This window comes from Pollachius pollachius (assembly GCF_949987615.1).
Source record: "Pollachius pollachius genome assembly, chromosome: 14".
In the NCBI taxonomy this organism is placed as follows: domain Eukaryota; kingdom Metazoa; phylum Chordata; class Actinopteri; order Gadiformes; family Gadidae; genus Pollachius; species Pollachius pollachius.
In genome coordinates, this window is record NC_136947.1 from 9,194,523 (window position 1) to 9,214,908 (window position 20,386).

Consider the following 20,386-nt stretch of genomic DNA (forward strand, 5'->3'; position numbering starts at 1 on the left):
CTTCTAGGGCCTTACCTTCCTCTCCCCCACCCGTCCCATCATTGATCACGACTACCATGAGCTCATGACAAGGCTGATGACGATGATGATGATGATGATGATGATGATGATGAGTCCTAACCTCACCTCGGTATCGACCGTCAGGTATCATGTGCCGTTGACTCTCAGAGACCTGAACTGTTTCAGAGACATACTGTGTGTGTGTTTGTGTGTGTTTGTGTGTGTGTGCGTGTGTGAGTGTGTGCGTGCGTGCGCAGATGTACGTTTTCTCGTGTGGAGCGGTGCTTCCTGGCATTGGAAAGCATAGTACTTGAAGTACTTAAAAGAAGCCGAGCGTGAAGGTACCACCCTTATATCGCCGGGGGAAACAGGCCGGCCGGGACCGCGGCCAGGGTTTGGGGTGCTATTCCCTTTACAAATTTAATACAACCGCCTTTCATCGGCCTCCGTGTATCTCCAGGGTTTCTACCCATACGCTCTACATTAGAGATGGTCCAATACCATTTTTTCCTTCCCAATACCGATTCAGACTACTGAACTAGAATACTAATCTGACTTTCCACCTCCTACCATTAACGAACGCAGCATAACACTGTAGTGTTTGTGATGCCGATACCCGATAGGCTACTGCATTTTAGGCAGTATCGGAGGGATTTCCGATTCTGGTATCGGTATCGGAACTCTACTCTATTCTACTCTACATCCAGACCAATCTAGGAGTCTAACCCTATGGGGATTCATGCCGCAGGCCTGCAGCGGCCCAGGAGTTCTGGTTCTGGACCAGCAGCACACCGTAGGAGTGAAGAACACATTATGTCCAAATGAACCCAACACTGGACACACGTTCATGTGTTTTCAAGCGCACATGAGAGGAAAACGGGCAGAAGTCGTCAACGGCAAAGCGATGACTCTTCCTCTGATGAAATTTACATTTTGAGAGACTTTTAAAAAATGCGATCGATGATGAGGGATGAGAGACATTGACCTGCAGAACCTCACTTCCTCTCAGCCAAACCAGTTCCTGTTCCTGAGTTTCAGGAGTCTTCCTGTTTCCCAGCACCTCGGGGAGAAACCTTTGGAGCTGAAAACACAAAGAGCAGGCCTGAGGTTTATGGCTTTATGTCGTGTTTTATGGCAGCCGATAAGTTAATGAGTAGAATGTCATCGTCCAGAGTCCATTGTCTCTCTTTCTCTCAGTCAAGTTGAAAACTGACGTGTTGACAAAGAAGGTGGACACGTAGAACTAGTCTACCTTCATATTTAACTTAAATAATATTCCAATTAGTAAAACGTCTTCAATAGATCACTGATCAAGTCTGGTTTCAAGTTTTAAGGTAAATTACTTTGATGAACAATACACTTTGATAGTTCAACACAATACAATACAATACAATACAATATTTTACGAAACTGAAAATAAATTCATACAGGGTAACCTAACTTAATGGCTATTTGTCTGTGTGTCCAGCTATTTTCAGTCTATGCTTTCTTTGCATAATCTTTAAAATATTTGATCATCCAGTCCGTTAAGGATGCACGTGTCTGTCAATCATTGTTCCTGTGAGGACCGCCGTTATCGGTATTATTTATTGCACACACACGCACGCACAAACACACGCACGCAAGCACGCATGCACACATACACACGCTTATGCACACACACACGCACACACGCATATACACACGCACCCACGCACCCGCGCGCGCGCACACACACACACACACACACACACAATATATATAAATATTAGGTCTAGAACGAGTGTATAGGATATACTTTATACTTTATTTAGCAGCCGATCAAATGCGATCGATGACACCAGCAGGTCTGTATTTACATGTAAATACAGACCTGCTGGTGTAAACCATATGGAGTATGGACCTTTGAAACCATTTAATTTTGATGAGGATAGTGAAAGGTTTGCCCGAGCCCTTCATGCTGTACCAAAAGACATCTTCTCGACTAATTGGGTTACAATCAGTGGGACAGAGTACAGGACAGGACTCGTTGTTTGCAGAGGGATTGAACATGAAATGCCAGTGTTTTGCAGAATACAAAAGATCCTTTTAGTTGAAAGTGTTATGTACTTCCTAGTGACAAAACTTGTGGTTGATCAATTCAGTGAACATTTTCATGCCTACCAAGTATTTGAAAGTGATGACAAAGATGTTATAAAAGCAGACAGTCTTGAAATGTATAAGCCCTTTGCCTTACAAAATGCCTATGGTAGAGATGTGAGCCAATATATTGTGCCTTTGTTTTCATTTTAAATATGCATAGGTTGTGTACATATCCTATTCCTCACGTACTGGTGGTTCTGGTCAACTAACTTTTTTCATGTGCATAAAGTTGTGTTTGTCATTTTCTGAAATGTGTAAATATATTCATTTGGGCCTATTTCCACCTTTCTCATATCCACACTGGAGTGGTTCATTAGAGAGAAGAGTGGAGGAGAGACATTATCTGTCATTGTGTTTGATGCCAGGATCTTGTGTGCAATATTGTTTGAGCTGCAATGTTGAATAAAAAACAAAAGAAATAGTTTGTTTTAAGGATTGATTATACTTTATACTGTAGCAATGTGGTTTTTCTTACAGTTGAATATAGAAGCATTTTAAACTTGGTGAAAATGATTAACTGAAAGTTAAAAACACCCTAGTGAGTAACACCATATAGTGTTAAAAACACACTTTAATTTGTAATACATCAACACTCTTAGTGTTGGTAAGTAACACCATATAGTGTTACAAATACACTGTAAAGTGTTAAAAAACAACACTGTGAGTGTTAAATATTTAACACTATTTAAGAGTTAAAATATTAACACTTTCAAAAGTGTTACTTTAACTCCAACTTGGTGAGGATTATATAAACACCAAGAAAGTGTTAAATTTGACTCTATGAGAGTTAAATTAACACTAAGGATTTTGCTGTGCATGGGCGTAGCCTATAACAAATGGCCTAATGGCATATTTAACCAACCATTGGCCAATGACACGATCTAAAATATGTTGAATGGTTAAATTCCAGGAGCTCACCGCACGAGAGCACAGGACCGGCTCGACCGGCTTACGTCACGGCATCTATAGCATTTTTTTTCGAATGATTTGTTTGGCGTTTACGTGGTGTTGGGTCGTTGATCCTTTTACTTTAGGTTATTTGACTTCAACTACAGGCTCGTGACTTCGAGGAGCTATTAATATTTTGTTTTCATTTCTTAAATCTCACGTGGACGGCCCCGGGACCCCCTCTCCCTCCCGTTCCCCTGCGGGGGGCCATGCGGCGGTTCTGCCTCGCGTTCCTCCCCCTGTCCTTCGTCCTCGGCCTGCCACACCGTAAGTAGGCCTGCCGCTTTTCTCCTTCCCTCCTTTTGTCAATTCTTTCCCTTGTTATCGCCTTATTTTCTCCATTTACGTATTATTTCTTATGTCTTCGTTATTTTCTCGTTTATTTTCCTCTGTCTCTTTCTCTGCGTCCTCCTCTCATTGGTTGTTGTAGTCTGAGAGAGTATCCATGTCAGCTGAGGTTAATGTGTCTATTGGTGTCCTTTACTATTTTGCATACCGTCAAGCGTGCTGCACAAACGCCCCGTAAACTCACGAGTTAACTACTAGCCTATATAACTCACTTACTCTCACTCACTCACTCTCACACACTCACTCACACACTCACTCACTCACTCACTCACTCTCACACACTCACTCACACACTCACTCTCACACACTCACTCACACACACTCAATCATACTCAAAACGACCCAAGATACACAAAATACACTCAATGAACTCTGATAAATAGAACTCTGATAAAAGAGGCAGACTCATAGCCTCTTCTTCGTTGGAATATAGAAGTTTAATATAAACCACTAGATACAAGCTCATAACAGCCTATTATTATTATTATTATTATTATTATTATTATGATCACTATTATTATTAAGCAGTACGTTTTGAGTTGAGCTTATGCGGCCACATACGCTGGCCTATAGACATGAATACAGGCTGGCTGTAGAACGGAGACGAATGGCTGAACAAAGGTACAACCGGTTGGTATGTTGTCTGACTGGTGAGAGGTTAATTCGCTTGATTGACGTGTGTTTCGACAGATTCATGGCCGTTGCCAGCACTTCAGGACGTCTCCATTAGCTCTGTAAACATGCGACACACGCTCACCTGGCGCCCCCTAGATGCGCTCTGCTGGACTGCAGCCTTGTACACCGTGCAGTTCCAGGGGTGAGTCGTCCAGCCGATCGCTTTGAGCGGAGGTGTGCTCACTATACACATCGAAGGCCTGTACGCGTCTGTGGTGGGCTAAATATAGAGTGCCCAATCTATACCAGTAGTAGGCTCATGAAATGCATATGCACGGTCAGTATATATGTTAGGATTCATCCAGCCATAGGTCGAGGGGTTGTAATGATCATGAATGTATTAAAATAATACTATAGTACAGTACAGTATCTTGTAACTGTAAATAGTGTGTATATAGTGTGAATGTATATATATATATATATATATATATATATATATATATTTAACAAATGTAGTTACATGTAGAAACCTCTTGTTCATCTGAGGTCCAGTAGTACAGTACAGTATCTTGTAACTGTAAATAGTGTGTATATAGTGTGAATGTATATATATATATATATTTAACAAATGTAGTTACATGTAGAAACCTCTTGTTCATCTGAGGTCCAACGTTCTCCTTCATCCTCCTCCTCTTCTTCTGCAGGGAATTTGAGCGGACTATTTTAAACGACAGCTGGCTTGACTCCCCCAAGTGCAGGCGGACCCCTCGCACACAATGCGACCTGACCCCCGACCTTGGCTCCGACTCGGACTACAGCGTCCGCGTCAGGGCCAAGTGCGGCCAGCAGCTGACGCCCTGGACGCGCCTCAACGGGCTGTTCAACCGGAGGGAGAGTGAGTCCCCGTGCTGGCACGGCAGAGCCCTTTCACAAGCTCTCCTGATGTTATTGTAGGTGGTGCGGGTGGTGTTAGGTGGTCCTGATGTAATGGTGGGTGGTGCTCCTGTAGTAAAGGTGGGTGGTGCTCCTGTAGTAATGGTGGGTGGTGCTCCTGTAGTAATGGTGGGTGGTGCTCCTGTAGTAATGGTGGGTGGTGCTCCTGTAGTAATGGTGGGTGGTGCTCCTGTAGTAATGGTGGGTGGTCCGCAGCGTTGCTGAGTCCTCTCGAGATGGCGGTGGAGGCGATGGGAGACGGAGTGCGCGTCTCGTTTGAACGTATTCCACAGACGGCCAGTGTGGGCATCACCCTCTGGAAACAAGGACAAGAGCAGGAGGTGAGGGTGACAGGGTGAGAGCGTGAGTTGAGGATGACAGGGTGAGGGTGAAGGGTGAGAACGTGAGGGTGACAGCGTGAGGTGAGGGTGACAGAGTGAGGGTGACAGGGTGAGAGTGTGAGGGTGACAGGGGGAGGGTGACAGGGTGAGAGTGACAGGGTGAGAGCGTAAGGATGACAGGGTGAGAGCGTGAGTTGAGGATGACATGGTGAGAGTGACAGGGTGAGAGTGACAGATGGTTCCACAGACGGCCAGCGTGGGCATCACCCTCTGGAAACAAGGACAAGGGCAGGAGGTGAGGGAGACAAGGTGAGAGTGTGAGTTGAGGATGACAGGGTGAGAGTGACAGGGTGAGAGTGTGAAGTGAGGGTGATGGCTGAAGGTGACAGGGCGAGAGCGTGCGGTGAGGGTGACAGGGTGAGAGCATGAGGTGAGGGTGACAGAGTGAGGGCGACAGGGTGAGAGTGTGAGGTGAGGGTGACAGAGTGAGGGCGACAGGGTGAGAACGTGAGGGTGACAGGGTGAGAGCATGAGGTGAGGGTGACAGAGTGAGGGCGACAGGGTGAGAGTGTGAGGTGAGGGTGACAGAGTGAGGGCGACAGGGTGAGAACGTGAGGGTGACAGGGTGAGAGTGTGAGGTGAGGGTGACAGCGTGAGGGTGACAGGATAAGTGTGTCAGGTGAGGGTGACAGGGTGAGGGTGACAGGATAAGTGTGTCAGGTGAGGGTGACAGGGTGAGGGTGACAGGGTGAGGGTGACAGGATAAGAGCGAGAGGTGGGGGTGACAGGCTGAGGGTGACAGGGTGAGAGCGTGAGGTGCGGGTGACAAGGTGAGGGTGACAGGGTGAGACAGGGTGACATGGCACTCAAAAATAGCATTTATCATTGTGTAGCATCTTATCCTAGCTATCTTTGTTATATTAACCTGATGCTTGTTAGTGCTTGGCACTTGGTTCTCTGAACATCCGTACTGTACCGACAGACAGTTTTTGTAAATGGGAATGTTAATATTCAAACTGATGTGCATGTGCCCATTTAGCACACAACCTCCCAATTTCCAGTACAATCCTCAGGTTATTCCGGGGAGCCAAAGTCCCAGAGGCCCCAGTTCATTACAACACGTGCCCCGTGCTCACTGAGCGTTCTCTCCAAGCTAGGCTTCCACGGTCCAGCTGGAACAGACCCCCATGCTGTTCACCGCCCTGCAGGAGGGAGCGGTGTACTGCGTCCAGGCGTGCACCTACCTGGACGGCCGGCCGGGGAGCGCCCCCACTGACACACACTGTGTAACCATCAGGGGTAAGATACACGTTCACACACACACACACACACACACACACACACACACACAAACACACACACAAACACACACACAAACACACACACAAACACACACACAAACCAACCTGCACATACAAGAACACACACAAACGGACACACACACACACACAGTCACACACACACACACCAACCTGCACGTTCAACAACAGAAACATACACACACAAACGGACACACTGTCAAAAAAACACACACACAAACCTACACGCACACACACACACAGGCTCATACACACACACACACACACACAGGCACACTCACAAATGCTCACCATGAAACCTTGTGAACAGACTGTGACTGTGATACATTTTTAAACAAATTCGCCATATGACCCCTGCTAGATCATGAGGAGCCATGGAAGAAGCCCACAGCTGCCATGGTAACGGTGGTAGTCATGGCGGCGCTCCTGTTTGCCGTATTCTGGTCTGTCAGCCGCTGCAAGGCAGAAGGCTGCCATGCCCACTTCCAAAAAGAGCCCCTCCCCTTCTCGCTGGTAGGTCAAAGATGGTGAAATAAATGTTTTCTTAAAAAAGCAAAGGTTTAATGATTGTGTCACTAAGTGCCACCCTCAATGTGGGAAGAGATAACAAGTCAACCAATATGACCCCTGTTGTCAGGGTAGGTTAAAAGAACACTTTACTTCATGAAAACAGTCTGATGGAAACCAACCAATTGAGTCGAAACTAGGGAACTTCTGCTGGGTACCCAAAAGACAATATAAAAATAAATAAAAAACATCAATAAAACAAAAATAGCGGACGACAGTCAGCAGGAACATGCTATGTTAGCTTATCAATCTTTTTTTCTGACAATTTTACAAGCTGTTCCTCAATTTCGGAAGACCAACCCACTTCCGTCATGGCTTCTGTTATGATGATTTAATGAATTGTTGGTAGCCTTAAGTATGTTATGTCTGGTTCCCAAATGGCTATCGATTGCCTGCGTCCACGGCTTTCATTTGGGTTTCCCCCACACTACAGGATATCAGATTGTAAAAAGTGAACATGTTTAAAATTTGCCGCACACCACAGGATAATCTGACAAAGTAAATCGGGCTAATTATCCTGATGTGTGAATCCTGTATATTAAAATAATGGAACATAGATGAACAGAATCACTAATTAACACAATTGACAAAAATGTTACTAATGACACAAAGGAGAATTGGTTATTGACGCTGTTGTGGCAGGATGATACAGGTCGTCCTCAACCATACGACCAATCTCACACCTTCTACATTTAAACCCGCCCTAATGACCAGTTTCCCTCAAATGTAATTACAGAAGCGAGATACACTCAGAAAAGTGCTTCAATTGCTTTTAGCATTAAAACAAATACAGTAAAGTGTTGAATGTTTATTAGCAGAAATACTTTGAACAGAGATGCCAGAGTACCTGTTTCAAAAGAATATCCCTTTAATGAGTTATTGTATTTTACATAGTTTCACTGCAAACATACCAAAAATCCAATGTTATTGAAATGAAGCTAAACACACTTTTATTAACGAGGTTTTTAAAGGAGACATATTATACCACGAGGTGTGAGTGTGATTAGCCTTACAAGCCATTTCGAAAATCTGCCCCATATGACATCACTAGTGGGCGTGTCCACCTAGATCTGTGCTGGATAGATGAGCAACGTTTACTTCAGTCCACTGGGTAGGCTGGTAGACTGATCTATCCAGCACACATCTAGGTGGACACGCCCTCTAGTGATGTCATATGGGGCAGATTTTCGAAACCACTTGTAAGGCTAATCACACTCACACCTGGTGGTATAATATGTCTCCTTTAACTAGATGCTCTGTTGGTTTTCAGCAGCAACCTAATTGGCCGATGGAGCAACTGCCGTGTCCTGAACAGGGCGAGATATGTGAGCCAATCACAGCCCTCTTTCTGGTGGAGCTCACGTGAGGACGTTCCAGTCAGTTAGCGCCGTAGCCGTTACCACCACAGCTTCCACAGATAAAGACTATATACAGTATTACAGCAAATCCGTGCTAAAATCCACCTGATTTAAAACATCTGTAGCACTACCTGCTGTACTACTATCACATAACAAAAGGGAGAGGAAGATGTCTGAACAACGGTAATGTTTTACCACCAATGTAAAAAGCGAATAAGCTACCAGGAGTTTGGCTAGTAAGTCTTTAATGTGCTCGTTAAAGTTCGAGAAGTTGTTTTGGTCATTGGGGTTGGAATACCATTTGTTGCCAGTCTCTATGCGGTTATGACAGAGAAACCCATTTGATTTGTTATAGGCCTAATAAACCGTTTTTGATAGTTTCTGCCTCAATAACTGAAGGATCAGCTTAATGCCGCCTTCAAAACAACTCGGAGGTTCGGGAGCTCTTACGTGTCTTTACGTAAACCTTCCCTTCTTCCAAAATAAAGAGTGTTTAGGAAACAGAAGTTCTTAGGTTATGACATAAAACCTGAAAACAGATCGTTCTGGAGACTAGACTCTTAACAACTACAAGTATGGATACCTACAGGGACCTCTTTGCACTTCTTTGCTGAATCAGATGAATCAGTTATTAGAACTGCTTGCGATGGTTGAACATGACCGAGAATTTATCAGGTGATGCTTATAATTGTAATCTATAATTTATAGTACTGCAAATGTTAGAATGGGTGATAAGTTTGCCTCTTAGTGCTAGCTGTAAGTTCACTTTAGTCTATCAATGAAATGGGCAGCCATTGTTGTGACATAAACTCTGAGGACTCAGGTGGCTCTACATTCACAAACTTCGAGCGAAAACTCAGACCCAACGGAGTGTTCAAAGCACTTTCCTCTGAGCTTAAGGTCCGAACCTCCAAACCTCCTGGAAACTCAGACCATTTTGACGCCAGCATATGACTCAGAACCTGTGATGACCACATTAATGAAGCTGGTAGTGAAATCAGTGAAATCGTACACCTTGTTGTTTATGTGAATGTTCTCATTAATCCATATGCTTTCTTACATTTCCGTTAGAAATATAAACACATATTAGAATGATAGTTAAGAGGTCAGTCATAGTTAAGGGATTCAACAGGAGTTTCATCTGTTTTGGCCTCTGCAATATTAAGCATCTATGACATTACACTCACAACAGCTTTTTTACTCGAATGCAATGTAAATGTCAGTGTTTATACAAAGCTAACACAAAAACCCTCTCTGACTGTTGTCGCCCCCTGCTGGTGGTTTCATGACCTTGTTTGAACTGAACCGAAGTGGAATCCTGCAAAGGATTAAACAAATATTAGAGAATATGCAATGAGCATTAATCAAATAAAAAGTTTTAAAGTCAACTCGGATCATTGTATTCATCTTTAATTCTCTTTGAGGTAACACGCATGCGTCAACATGATAACACTTATATTGTTATATAAATATTGTTTTTAGAGCTGTTCTTGTCCTCTAATGGGCCTGACAAACCATTCCAACTGCCGATCGTCGTAGAAAAGGCAGTCGTACTGATTTGGTCAAGAATGATTCAACATGTGAAATCGGCGGAAAAGAACCCCGACAGGGTTGAAAAGATCACCAATGGCTTTGACGAAGGCCGATCACACAGCACACATGGAACAGACTCAGGTCACCGAGCTCGCCAGATAATCTGGTTGGTGTGTCAGGGCCTTAATAAAGGGGTTCCAAACCTTTTCACTTCGAGACCCAAAAGAGGCATTCGGGGTCTCCCTGGGACCCAAACTTAAAAAGAATGCATCATGAATTGCCATAACATCTACATTTATAAACTAATAAAGAATAAAACCATGAATTTAAAAATACTAAGAAATGTATTTATCTCATCATAAAAGTACATCACAGCCATAATCCAATGTGCTGATGTGTGTATTTAGTTCACATAAGAATAAGGAAAAAGAAGCAGTAAGTCAATACACTGTGTTTCAGCTGGAGTTGGGACTGCGGCAAAGCATATAGAGGACACAGAACAACAGAAACAAAATCACAATAAGGGTAAAAAATGTCAACATTGCGATCGAGACTGAGCAAATCCAGTCACACTCATGTTATCTCAGCCAGAGAGTCACATGTCAGGTCCAGGTTCACGAGAAGGGAGCGAGAGCTCCACAAACAGAATCTGAGCTAAATAAACCAGTGAAGCAATAAAGAATGTGCTTCTATTTGAATCAGGAAAATTAATTTGCATATCACATTATTGTTGATATTTTACTCTGCCAATTAACCCAATAACAGAAAAAAGTTCCAATATGTTTAATTTCTGTCTAGTAATCAATTCTTATGACCAACATTCTTGTTATTAAATCAGAGATGAGGCTTTAATATGCTGAGCACATTTTAATAAATGGACCCAGTCCCTTTCTGGTAGGTACTAACTTCTGGACTATCCTGCCCCCACATCTAGAGCAGTTTGGTTACCGCCTTCCCCCTCATATGCTGTAGTTTCTTGATGAGCTCCGGGTAGCCAGGCTTGGCCTCTGACTTCTCTCCCTCTATCAGCAGGTCAATGTATTCAGGTGTTGAGAGTGGATTGGGCTTCAGAGCGATCTCTTTCAGGGTGTTGAGACACTGGGCTGAGCACTCCATCAGCTTGACCACCTCGTCCTGTAGCAGGTCGTACTCCAGCCTCATCTGTTTGATGATGTCTTCAACTGACATTGCTTCCTTAGAGGCCTCCTCATACTTTTCTTTCAGATCATTGTAGGTTTGTTTCTGCGTCACCTGTTTATAGTCCCAACGATACTTTTGGTTGAAATGCAACGACCAATGGTACTTGTTGTCACATTGTTTGCAGTGGCCATCAGATCCAATGGCAACACAACCACTCTTGTTAGCATCATTTGGTATCCTGCAGGGAAAGTGGCAGGTCTTTTGACATTGTTGACGGTTGGTGATGGATTTCCCTCTATTGGAAATGTCAACTTGAACAGGATTCATGTAGCTGACCTCTTACTCAAATTCCCCATTGGCTGTGATCGCTGCCTCGTGTGTTTGGAGGATTTGAGCTTTTGTTTAATCTCAAGTTTAGCTAAACCCAATTTCACCTTAATCTGGAGATACTCAATGGAGTTCTCCAGCTCACCTCTCTGCCTGAGAACCTCCTTGGTTAGGTCAATGTTTTCGTGTCAATGATATTCAGAGCAGAAAATAATCTTTTCATGCTGTTGGTTCTCATGTCCCAAATCATTTTATCAAAGCCACCCCCACCTTCTCCATCATCATTGGCATCATCATCATCGTCTGCACCTTTGTTGTTCCCACCAGGTCCCTTGTTGTCAGCAAACAAGGCAGAGTTATTGAATTTAAAATTAATTGGTAAGCCATCTTTCCTTTTAGGACAGGGGAACCCAGACTCATTCTTTGCGTCAAGAACCGGAGGGCGTTGGCCATATGCAAATGTCCCCAAAATCCAGATGTTCTCTGCCACATATTTGCCAAATATGGAGAGCACTGAATCAAAGACTTATTTCTGTGTTGGTGTAAGCCGAGCGAGAGACGCTTGGGCCACGTAGCAGATGGCATCAATATCGCTGACCAAGTGTAGGTGAGAAAAGCCTTTGTAGCTGATTCACAATCAACCTATCTCTCTATATGCCTCTTGCATCTCCGTAACCCGGCGTGTCCACAATAGTGAGGGAGTAGTCGATCTGGAAGCCCTCTCGGTGGTTGAGCTTGTACACGGTAACTTCAGAGGTCTGGCTGTGAGCCTGAGACTTGGCCGTGCCTTCATCTACCAACATGAATCTAAAGGTATCGTCTCATGTGACCCCCAGGATGTAGTTGATCATCCCGTTGCCCAGGGTGGACTCCGTTTCCGTCCGGTTCCGTTTAACAGAGTTTTTTCCAAATATGAAGCCTTGCATCCGTCTAAATTCATAGACTGGAGTTTCAGAGGAAGAGTGTTAAAGTACAGAGTACCTGGATGTCCTTTAATCTTACTGCCGTCATTCTTAACAGCTTCTGCCAACTGCATAGAGCACGGCAAAAACGTTGTTTTAAAAGTATCTAACATTTTGGTCATATTTGTTAACTTCTCAGAATTCTGACTTATTCAAACGGTTGTAAGATCTTCTGAGGAGTTGAGAAGATAGCAGGAAGGTTAGCCCTGAAAATCAACAGTTTGTTCCCTGTCTGAAACCAGGTTGACTATCGTAGAAATATCTCTGGTGTGATCTGCAAATGAGACACAAACATGTCAGGAAAACCTCCGCGTGTGTGTGTGTGTGTGTGTGTGTGTGTGTGTGTGTGTGTGTGTGTGTGTGTGTGTGTGTACAATTGGGACAAACATAGAGAACTATTATGGAACTATTGTAACAGGGAGGAGCTGGGAAAATACCAAAGTAGGGCGGGAAATGCACAAAACATCCGCTGTGACACGTTTTATGGTCCGAACAAATAATCTAGATGAGTTTTTATGGGAGTACTTGTTTTTCTAACATTAATATAGAATTAATTATTTGTCTCAAACATTATCGATGTAGAACGTAGCTTAGGTCTATATAGGCCTATAGAGATAGTAAAGGCTGCTGTGCTGCATCCATCGAATGAATACTCTCAAACTAAACTGCGAAAGCCAAGTTCATAACTCATAATGCTTTCGTTACTCAGTTAACTAAAGCTACCTTAATTTCTTTGGGCTACATGAATTTCTCTAACTGATTCATGCCGTCAAATTATAGTCTTTGAGTCAGTGATATTCTGATGATACTACAAACCAGAGATGGAATTTAACTTTTTTGCCCACCAGCCACTGTGGCAGGTAGATTTTAAAATCTACCAGCCACTCATCTTTTTTACCAGCCACTTTTTATACGCTATATATATTTTTAATATATGCAGACATTTTAAACAATATAATAGTAACAATAGATAAGAAAAGTGTTTTTCATACACATAATTTTTTTCATCAGAAGTGATTTTTACTGTAAGTAGGTGCTACCAAGGAACTGAGTTGAAAATGTTACACTCTTACCGCATATGATAAACAATACACAGGTTTCTGCCATGTTAAAGGGTAATTCCGGTGTAAAATGGATTTTGGATATGTTTTGTATGATAATGAGTTGAAACGTTCGTTTTGGAGCACAAAAATTGTATATAGACGCTTTCTTCAGTTGGCTGTTTTTAGCCGATTCTATTAAAACGCTATAAACTTGGAACGATGGGGGCATTTGTTATGGTAAAAACTTAATCGCTATTTTAAACCACTTAAACGGCTAAAAGTAGCCCGACACTCGATAGGTAGATTGACGAACACAGAGATTGTGACATCCGTCAGCAACACGCAAGCTCTGTGTTCGCCAATCTACTTATCGAGTCTTAAAAACAAAATGGCGTCGACGGGTGATCTACTGACGGTATTGTGTGTATAAAATGTCATTTTTAATAAACAATCTGTACACTTACAAAGTTCTCAATGCCTCGTTTTATATGTTAAGACCCTTATTATACTACCAAAGAAGTGTCGGGCTACTTTTAGCCTTTTAAGTGGTTTAAAATAGCGATTAAGTTTTTACCATAACAAATGCCCCCATCGTTCCAAGTTTATAGCGTTTTGATAGAATTGGCTAAAAACAGCCAACTGAAGAAAGCGTCTATACACAATTTTTGTGCTCCAAAGCGAACGTTTCAACTCATTATCATACAAAACATATCCAAAATCCATTTTACACCGGAATTTCCCTTTAAGTCATGTTTATTTCAAAGGTGTTACGATGACAAGTTAGGGGATAATTCATCTATACAAAGTATTTTCAATAAAAAACTAATTGACATATTAACAATAAAACAACATGGCTACACCATCATAAGTCAATAGGAACATTTGTTTTTTCAGTGCACTGGCCTTTTAATTTCTTCAATTCAACCAGATGTATAATGAAATATGCCCCTATAATGCAACAGATGTATCCTCTCGGTATAGGAAGACTCATACTCTGCCTATGCATTTGAAATTAAACATTTGAAAACAGACCATGAAGAAACAAGGACAAGAAACAATGACTTAATAAGTGCAAGACACATTGAAAAACGTCAGAATACATTAAACTATATATATATATATATATATATATATATATATATATATATATATATAGGAACTCGTTAGCGTATCTGTTTGTGTACATTCACTAGGCAACCCTACTATTGCGCATTCACAGACTGGCTTTTGTCAAAGGAATACCCGGTCAATGATGGATTTAATATGGACACAAACGACTAAACATTGGATCTTTGTATTGATTTATATGCACGTTACGGGATGAATTGGTAAGCTGCTGTAAGGGCTACGATTGGAATACTCGCTCGGAATAACCAACGAGTATTCTAAGCCTGTAAAATGGTATTCGGGACAGCCCTACGTCTTAGCACACACACTTGACATCTGTTTTAACCAGACTGACAGAAAGCAGCTGTTTGCCAAACAAGTGAGCAGAGCTCTAAGGTTACCCAACATGCTAGTTTTTCGACAGCAACAAACTATTGCATTAGGCCTAATAGAAAATAAAAAAATAACTTACGTGCAGTGCCATTCGAAGTCTTGAAATGGCCTTCCCTTTTTAGAAATTGCGTGTGCATTTCAAAATAGTAGAGCCATCTTCGATCAAGCTGGGCTGTTTTGAGGCTGTCGTGGTGTCGGGCGCCGATTTTCCCTTGGCAACTTTCAAAACGTGAAGGTGACTTTGAGGACTCGTGGTCCTCCACGGCTTCCAATTTTAGGTTTTGTGTCCCACTCACAAAACTATTGGACCTGTGGCCATCCGAAGCATGTTTACGACAGAGAGCACAGAACTTTGTCTGGCTCGTCCCGTCAAACACCAGCCGGTCACGGTGTTGCCCACTGTCCGATGTTCGCCATCTCTTATTAAAAATATACTGAATGATGATACCGGCATATTATCTCTATGGTTACCGGTATATTATCCCGGATATTAACAGTCGCAGTTCAGCAAAAGAGGCGTAGAAGAAGAAGGGGGCCGGATGTTGACAGTAATGGTTGTGGAACTGTGCAGCGCCGTATGACGAATGTATTAAATATGCAAATTTAAACGGACCTGACTGGAAAGTATTACCCGACACAGTGGCGGGTGAAGTGACACAATTCACCCGCCACCATACAAATCCGCCCGCAAATGGCGTGTGGCGGGTGTTAATTTCCATCCCTGCTACAAACATTACCCTACATTTACCTCGGGGAATAGCATTTAATTATACCATTATCAGGCTTCAAAGGACAATGGCAATACAATGCTGTTTATTCATTGATTACAATGCTGTGGTCGCTAATGTGAGCGCAGCAGTTTATTATTGAATTATCATCATGGATAAGGTTTATTGCCTTTGGCCAACATGTTTTTAAACGGGAAACCCACCTATGGAGAGGACTCGAGAACTTTACTGAATATCTTAAATCAACATAAATGTACCGTATGCTAACACAAACGTTGATAGTACAATCATAATAATACAACTGTTTAAGAGGTTGATTCTTTATGATGTATTTGCTGATCTCCCCTGATCCAAAAGGGGAGTTCTTTCGCAAACCTACTCAGGTTTTGTTATTACTTCTGTGCAAGTGATAAAAAAGTCTTTATCTTTCAAACTTCGGCTTTCTCTACCTCTCCTATTTTCTTAAAGTGTTAAAGTAGTGCATTGTATCCAACACACAAGAAAGCAAACCTAATTCATAAAATGCTTCCAATTGTTCTCACCACATTGGTTCCCCTGGTTAGTCAATTGGCAGGATGGGGGGGTTGAGCAGATGCAGTGTAGTTGAGTCGCACGTTACTAGATTTTCTATGAAAAAGATGGCGTAACTTTTTTAATCAGAAAAACATGAGTTATATAGTAAGCTAGACGTGTTAGCCTACAGATGCATAGGGCGCATATGCAAGAGTGTCGTTAGCCGTGCGTGTCCAAGCCTAAAGCCCTGAATGTTATGGAAAATAATAAAGAAAATAGCCCAGATCTATTCATCTTTCGATTGGTCCTGTGTGTCATTTAAGTAGCAGATCTACATCACACACTTGTAACACTCCCGTTGTGTGTGTGTGTGTGTGTGTGTGTGTGTGTGTGTGTGTGTGTGTGCGTGCGTGCGTGCGTGCGAGAAAGAAAGACTGAGTGAGTGAGGGGAACAGAATGATTTTGAAACTAACCAACCTTCTCCCTCCCTGAGTTTCTCAGCCATTTAGAATTGTTGCATTTGACGTAGAATACACTAATTAGATCCTTTGTGATATGGTGGTCTCGTGCTAGGTATGACTCGGAGAGTGGTAAATGTTCAACAACGTGGTTTATTCTAACAGAGACACAAGGTAAACTGGCTTGCGTTCTGGAGGTGGTTCATGAAACATCTCGCGAACACAGCTAAACAGTTATATTGGGAGTGGGCGGAACGATAAATAGGCCACGCCTACATGTTCTCATTTACCCAGGTAAACCTTTAGTCTGTCTTGGCATAAACGGAAATGGCAAAGTGGCCATATTTGTAGTCTTTAACTTATCATTAAAACCTTATATGGTGTTGTCCATTATGTGTTGAAGAAACCATTCATACATGTGGTTAGCTTGAAACATGTCATCAGAAATAGCATAAAATAAAATAATTTACAACACATTTCACACAGCTGTTATTGATAGCCAAAAGGATTATTAAATTAAATGATTACCACGGCTGATCCGTAAAATAAATAGGTCTGCAAAAAGCAAAACTTTGTAAAATAAGCTACGACAGTGCCTTTGAAATTGCACTGGAGATTTTGCAGTATACAGGTGCACATGTCGCCCTCTACAGGTGGAATCGGATTTGCTGAGGTCCACATTGGACAAAACTCGACATGATCCACAAATGCGTTTAGGTGATTTCACATGTCCTAATCTGTTCTGAAAGTGACAGTGTGGATAGAATTTTACAAAACACGTAAACTATATTTGTGGTTCGTTGTACACGTAATGTGAAGCTTAAGTGTGGATATCTTTTAGCAGCCACAAGTAAAAAAAAATAATATTTGTTGATATTGATTGTTAAACCCGAGGGCAATATTATTGTGGATTGTGCTTCGCGCAACGTGAATCGTCTTCTGTGGGTTAGGACTACGCATAATCAGGTCTTGCACATTCGCATTTTACAGCTCAACAGTGTGACATATTGGACAAAAATCCACAAAGAAAAATGAGCAACTCACAAGAGTAATGTTTAAAAGTGAATGTGGATAACATTTTACAAGACAGCGGACATTCTGCTTTTGTGGATCGTGCAATATCCGTGTGAATAACATTACGAGGAACAACCACCAAATATTTTTGGATCGCGGTACACGAAGTGCAAATCGTCTTCTGTGGATTGCGCATCATAAAGCATAATAAAAAACAACCATATTCCCCGAACCAATCATGGAAGTCGTGCCCTGATTGGTCAGAAATTAGCGCCCAAAAAACGAAATTGCCTAATTACGGAGGCCAGCGCAGTCTCAACCATAACAGATATTCTCACACACCATTTCACTAAGCGCTGTAGTCGGTACCTGAACGCTATTGTCTGATGGTTTCATGCAGAATTGTGCATTTCTCCACGGGGCTCAATAAAGTACATCTTCTTCTTATTCCTCCTTATAATGTTAAATATGATATAACAATCAATGCACATGGATTAGCCTATACATGTTTATCGAAACTAATACATCACACTCCTTGCTTGTTGCCCTCTCAGCAACACCAAGCATTACATTAACAACATGTGTAGGGTTGCCAAGTCAGTCCAAATCACTTTATTTAAGGTCATCATGATCAGACCTCTATATAATCTATGGGACAGACAGACACAGTAAAAATTCTTACTTCACACAATACCATCAGTAGTTCACCCGTCTACGCCATCTTGTCTTTAAGACTCGATAAGTAGATTGGCGAACACAGAGCTTGCGTGTTGTTGACGGATGAACGGCTGAACTACTGATGGTATTGTGTGTCTAAAATGTCCTTTTTACACACACTTACAAAGTTATCAATGCCTTGTTCTATATGTTAAGACCCTTATTATACTGCAAAAGAAGTGTCGGGCTACCTCTAGCCTTGTAAGTGGTTTAAAATAGCGATTTAGTTCTTACCATGAGACATTCCCCTATCGTTCCAAGTTTATAGCGTTTTGATAGAATCGGCAAAAAACAGCCAACTTAAGAATGCGTCTATATGCGCCTTTTTGCTCCCAAACAAACATTCCAACTCGTTATCATACCAAACATATCCCGGATCCATTTTAAACCGGATTTCTCCTTTAAGTAAATTGCTTTGTGCATAAAAAAAAACAAAAAAAAGTATATAAAAAAAACAAAAAACAAAAACAGCGCTCTTGGGGGCCCCCTGATGGTCGGGGCCCCTAATTGGCCACTTATTTTGCGTATAGGGAGGGCCAGCTCTGAGTAGTTCTATAGTATTAGTAGCCTAGTATAATAGGTCAATAGCAGCCTATAGCAGCAGCAATATCATGTCGAATCGCGTCGCCTTCATAGATTTTATACAAGTTGAAAACATGAGTCAAATTTAATCATTTACTTGTCACCTCTGCGTTTATTGCAACATTTTCTTTAATGTTCCGAAACTAAAAGTTGATTAGTGACCGATATTTCACCACACCTGTGAAGGGTGTCTGCCAAACCCCGGTACCTTACATGTGATATTATAAGGATAACTATTTGGTACTAACTTAGTACGGGGGTTAGAGGTAATGGAACAAAAAAAAAATACACTGCTAGGGTTGTGTCGTGATGGCTGACTGACATCACGATGGAGGGCCACCATCATGATGGCACGCCCCCCCCCCCCCCCTTCAGACACAGACTAATCCTTGTCTCTTATATAGTTAACCTAAATACTTTGCAGGGATTGCTCTGTAAATTAAATTGAGAATATAACTGATGCATATGTATGCTATTTTAAATACGGCAGCCTTTGCTAGAGACGTGACGTGTTAGACTTCCACGATCTGATTGCATTTCTCGAGGCGGATTACACAGTGCCATGTCGCCAAACTATGACTGTGCGGCCGGAGAAAATGTACAGCGAAGCAGCAGCCTCCCTCCGTGAGATCCTGTCCTTAGCGGAGAAAGTTGCCATCACCACCGATGCTTGGAAAGCGTTGATTACGGAGTCGTGCGTGACCATGACTTTTTTACCGACTGGGTTGTGCAGAGTGCGATCCTGCAGACCCGCTCAATACCAGAGAGGCACATGAAACATAAATTTTCGTTTCCAAATATTTATTTAAAAACGAAAATATCTGTTTTTGTGTGTGTATGATCAATTAGATGGTTTTGTATCTTAAACAAATTCCGTTGCAAAGAGGCGCGCAGGATCAATATCCTAATTATAAAGAGTTAGTTGGCCAACGCTGACACATTTTGCCGATTGTAAATTGACATGACATATTGGAAACGTTCACAATCCTGCATTGTGATATTTAATTTATCATAATTTCTATTACACACATGTGGTCAGTGGCGGACTCAGGGGGGGGGCATGGGGGGCGACTGCCCCCCCTCGTGCCTCCATGGTTGAAAAAGTGCCCTCAAGAGTGGTGAATACGAGAGAAAGTGCCTCATTGGCTGCCCTTTACATGTGAAAAAAATGAATGGGTGCCCTCTGGTGCCCCTTCATACAATAAATTATGACGATGTGCCCTCTAGAGCAAGAATGTGGCCCTTTTATTTTTTCGCCCCTGCCCTTCAAACACTCTGAGTCCGCCACTGCATGTGGTCAGACAACATGTGGTCCGTTT

The 20,386-nt window shown here is 42.3% G+C and overlaps 1 protein-coding gene across 2 annotated transcripts; it reads left to right on the forward strand.

The window, feature by feature from the left end:
- Positions 1-3,084: 3,084 nt before the first annotated feature.
- On the forward strand, positions 3,085-9,923 carry crfb16 (cytokine receptor family member B16). 2 transcript variants are annotated; one of them, XM_079751157.1, is made up of 7 exons: positions 3,085-3,336; positions 4,108-4,234; positions 4,737-4,927; positions 5,182-5,306; positions 6,464-6,605; positions 6,987-7,138; positions 8,463-9,923. In XM_079751157.1, the coding sequence occupies exons 1-7, from the start codon at positions 3,279-3,281 to the stop codon at positions 8,556-8,558; spliced, it is 891 nt and encodes a 296-aa protein (XP_079607283.1). In that variant the 5' UTR covers positions 3,085-3,278; the 3' UTR covers positions 8,559-9,923. The 2 variants fall into 2 exon arrangements, with proteins under 2 accessions (XP_079607283.1, XP_079607284.1); XM_079751158.1 differs by having other exon boundaries at positions 8,466-9,923.
- The last annotated feature ends 10,463 nt before the right edge of the window (positions 9,924-20,386 follow it).